The sequence below is a fragment of the Lupinus angustifolius genome, chromosome LG09 (assembly GCF_001865875.1).
Source record: "Lupinus angustifolius cultivar Tanjil chromosome LG09, LupAngTanjil_v1.0, whole genome shotgun sequence".
Lineage (NCBI taxonomy): Eukaryota > Viridiplantae > Streptophyta > Magnoliopsida > Fabales > Fabaceae > Lupinus > Lupinus angustifolius.
In genome coordinates, this window is record NC_032017.1 from 784,426 (window position 1) to 787,500 (window position 3,075).

The following is a 3,075-nucleotide window of genomic DNA, read 5'->3' on the forward strand; positions in this document are numbered from 1 at the left end:
TTAATCGATTAACCCCATGGCTTAATTGATTAACATGTATGTTTTTCTGCTGTTTCAACAACATAACTGAAAAACCGTTTTTAAAAGCCAAATTCTGTTTTGTATAAATATCGGCTAATTGCAGAAGCGACAAAGAAGAAAAAAAACGAGAAACACATAGAGAAAAGATATAGATCGTCATTGTTAGAATCTATTAGAGAGTGTTGAATTAGGAGAAAAATTAGATCATGCTAAGGCTTTAGTTTTCATATTCATATTGCATGATTCTTTGAAAAGCTTTCTTGCATCATTCTTGTGTTTCTTGAAAAGAAAAAGATACTTCTTTAAAAGATTGCATATTTTCACAAACCTCATGCATGAAAATTCATATTAGACTAGGACATCTTGTGAGTTCTTGCTTAGGTTTTAGGCTTTGATTCTTATTGTAATATCCGAGTATTAAGTACCCATTAGTAACTCAAAGCTTTGTATTCAAGGATTGGGAAAATCCTAGCTGCGGTTAGGTAAGGTGTTCTTCACACAAAGACTTGGAGGTCTTGGGATAAAGAGCGATACCTTGGCTGCGGCCGAATCGTGTAAGAAAGGTTTTCTTAGGAGGCGGTTTTGGGAAAGGTCAAACCAAGGGTGACGAAGTTCTTTGGGTTCCAAGAAAGGAGCATTCAAGTTTTGTATTTGGAAGCGTGTGCGTCACATACATTGTGTTCCATAGTGAAGAAGGAAAATCTCCCAAATCAGAGGGGAGGACTGGATGTAGTTTTGCAGTGGACAGCAAAACGAACCAGGATAAAATCCCTGCACAATCTTTTCTATCCCTTTCTCTTTTATATTTCAAGATATTTTAATGCGTGTTTGGAGCTAATATTTTGCATACTTGTTCCTTGCTATGTTCTTGTTAATCTTGCACAAAAGTATCTGTTGTATATCTATTTGTGTGTTTGTTAATTACTGTGCAAGTTGCTGTTCTGATCATTCTGGTTCTGTTTAGATTTAATCGATTAAGCCCATTGGTTAATCGATTAACTGGGCATTTTCCAGCAAGTGTGTTAAAACTAGAAAAGTGGAACTTGAGCTCCGCCACACCTATTCAACCCCCCTTCTAGTTTTATTCCGCCACTGATACCTAACAAGTGGTATTAGAGCTAGTACGTCGTGCTAGCTCAAATGCATCTGCATGATCTGAGAGGGACTACATATGGGCTCTAATAACCCATTTGGCGATGATGGCACATCCATTAACCGCCTTCCCGTATTCAGTGGCGAAGGTTATGCCTATTGGAAGGTTCGCATGAAAATGTATATCCAGGCAATAGACACAGACATTTGGGATTCCGTTGTCAATGGTCCATACATTCCACTTCATATGGTGGATGGCGAGTTTAAAGAAAAGCCTAAAGGCTTGTGGACGGATATTGAGAAAAGAATGGTCCAACATGACCTTAAGGCCAAGAAAATTATTACTTCGGCCTTATCTTATGACGAATTCTTTAAAGTCTCGCAATGCCTTTATGCAAAAGAAATGTGGGATACTTTACAAGTTATCCACGAAGGCACGAGTGAAGTTAAGCGAGCTAGACTAAATGCGCTTACGCATGAGTATGAGTTATATCGCATGTTTCCTAATGAATCTATATGTAATATGAAAAAACGTTTTACTCATGTTGTAAATCATTTGGTCGCACTTGATAAAACCTTTTTTTTTTAAAACAAAGGTGTGATTACACCTGATATATTAAAGGAGTGCGAATTACAAATTCCTAAAATGATAATTGGTCATTCCCAATCTGTTCCTAGTATAATCAGTAAAGATAAAACCTGTTGCAGAGGCAGAGGCAGGGGAAGAATTGCCAGCTAAAGAAGTATCTCTCTTGATCCTTCTGATTGCCTGAGAGAATGTGAGTAGAATTCCCTCAAACCTGTTCTGGTTTCTGCAAAACCAGATTGTTCTTAAGGTGTTTATTGCACAAGTTATCAAGACCTCCTTAACCTGCTTGTTTTTCAGCTTAGCACAATCAGCAAAAATGCTTTGAAGTGAAGAATTGTTCAACTTGATGGAGTACACATTGTTAATCCAATCCCAAAGCTTAGATGCAAATCTGCAATGCAGGAAAAGGTGATCCTCCTCTTCACTGTGAGAATTACACAAGTTGCATATAAAGACTATGGCACACCCTCTTTTCCTAAGATTATCATCCTTAGGCATCTTCTTGTGCATAATTCTCCAAGTGGTGAAGGATTTTGAGGGAGCAATGTTTGCTGACCAAATGAACTTGCACAAGTTTAACTGGATTGGGTAATTCATTACTTCATTATAAGAAGCTTTGAGGGAAAGAGTACCATCAAGAGTCTTTTGCCACACTAATCTGTCCAAGTTTCCTACTATTGTAGTTTTTGCAATCTTCTCAATAATTTTAGGGAAATGCCTATTCATAAATGTAGGAATTGTCCAACAAGACCCCTTCCTGAAGCAAGGCACAGAGGATAAGAGAGAAGAATATAACTCCTTAGGGATGCTCATCAGCTCAACCAGTGGCTCACCAAACCAATTATCCTTCCAGAAGTTGATGTGTTGACCAGATCCCACCATCTAGATTGAATTTAAATTGCAAGCATGCCAATTCTCTTTAATACCAGACCAAATTGATGATCTGAAATATCTTGTAGCAGGGGAGTATTGATACCCAAACCTGTCTCTAAAAAACAGGGCAATTCCTGGTTTGAGGTCCTCATTTCCCAGGCAAACTTTAATAGAGAAGCTTTATTCATCAACTTTACTGATCTGAGACCCAAGCCTCCATCCAGAATAGGGGAACACACTTTGGACCATGCCACTGTGACAAACTTTCTCTTGTCTATATCACCTGCCCAAATGAAATTTCTTATCCCTTTGTCCACTAAACTTAGAAGAGAATTTGGCCATTTATAGATGTGGAAACTATAGACCATCATGCTATGAATTATGGATTTATCAATCTCAACTCTACCCATAATAGAAAGAGAGGATCCTTTCCAAGAGGACATTTTTTTCAGAATTCTGTCAGCAATAGTTTGAAGGTGGATCCTTTTTGGTCTCCCTTT

General features: G+C 38.0%; 1 protein-coding gene across 1 annotated transcript; it reads right to left on the minus strand.

The window, feature by feature from the left end:
- LOC109356147 lies at nucleotides 1,745-2,584 on the minus strand. The gene has a single exon (XM_019599483.1). It carries the CDS (start codon nucleotides 2,582-2,584, stop codon nucleotides 1,745-1,747), a length of 840 nt encoding a protein of 279 aa, XP_019455028.1.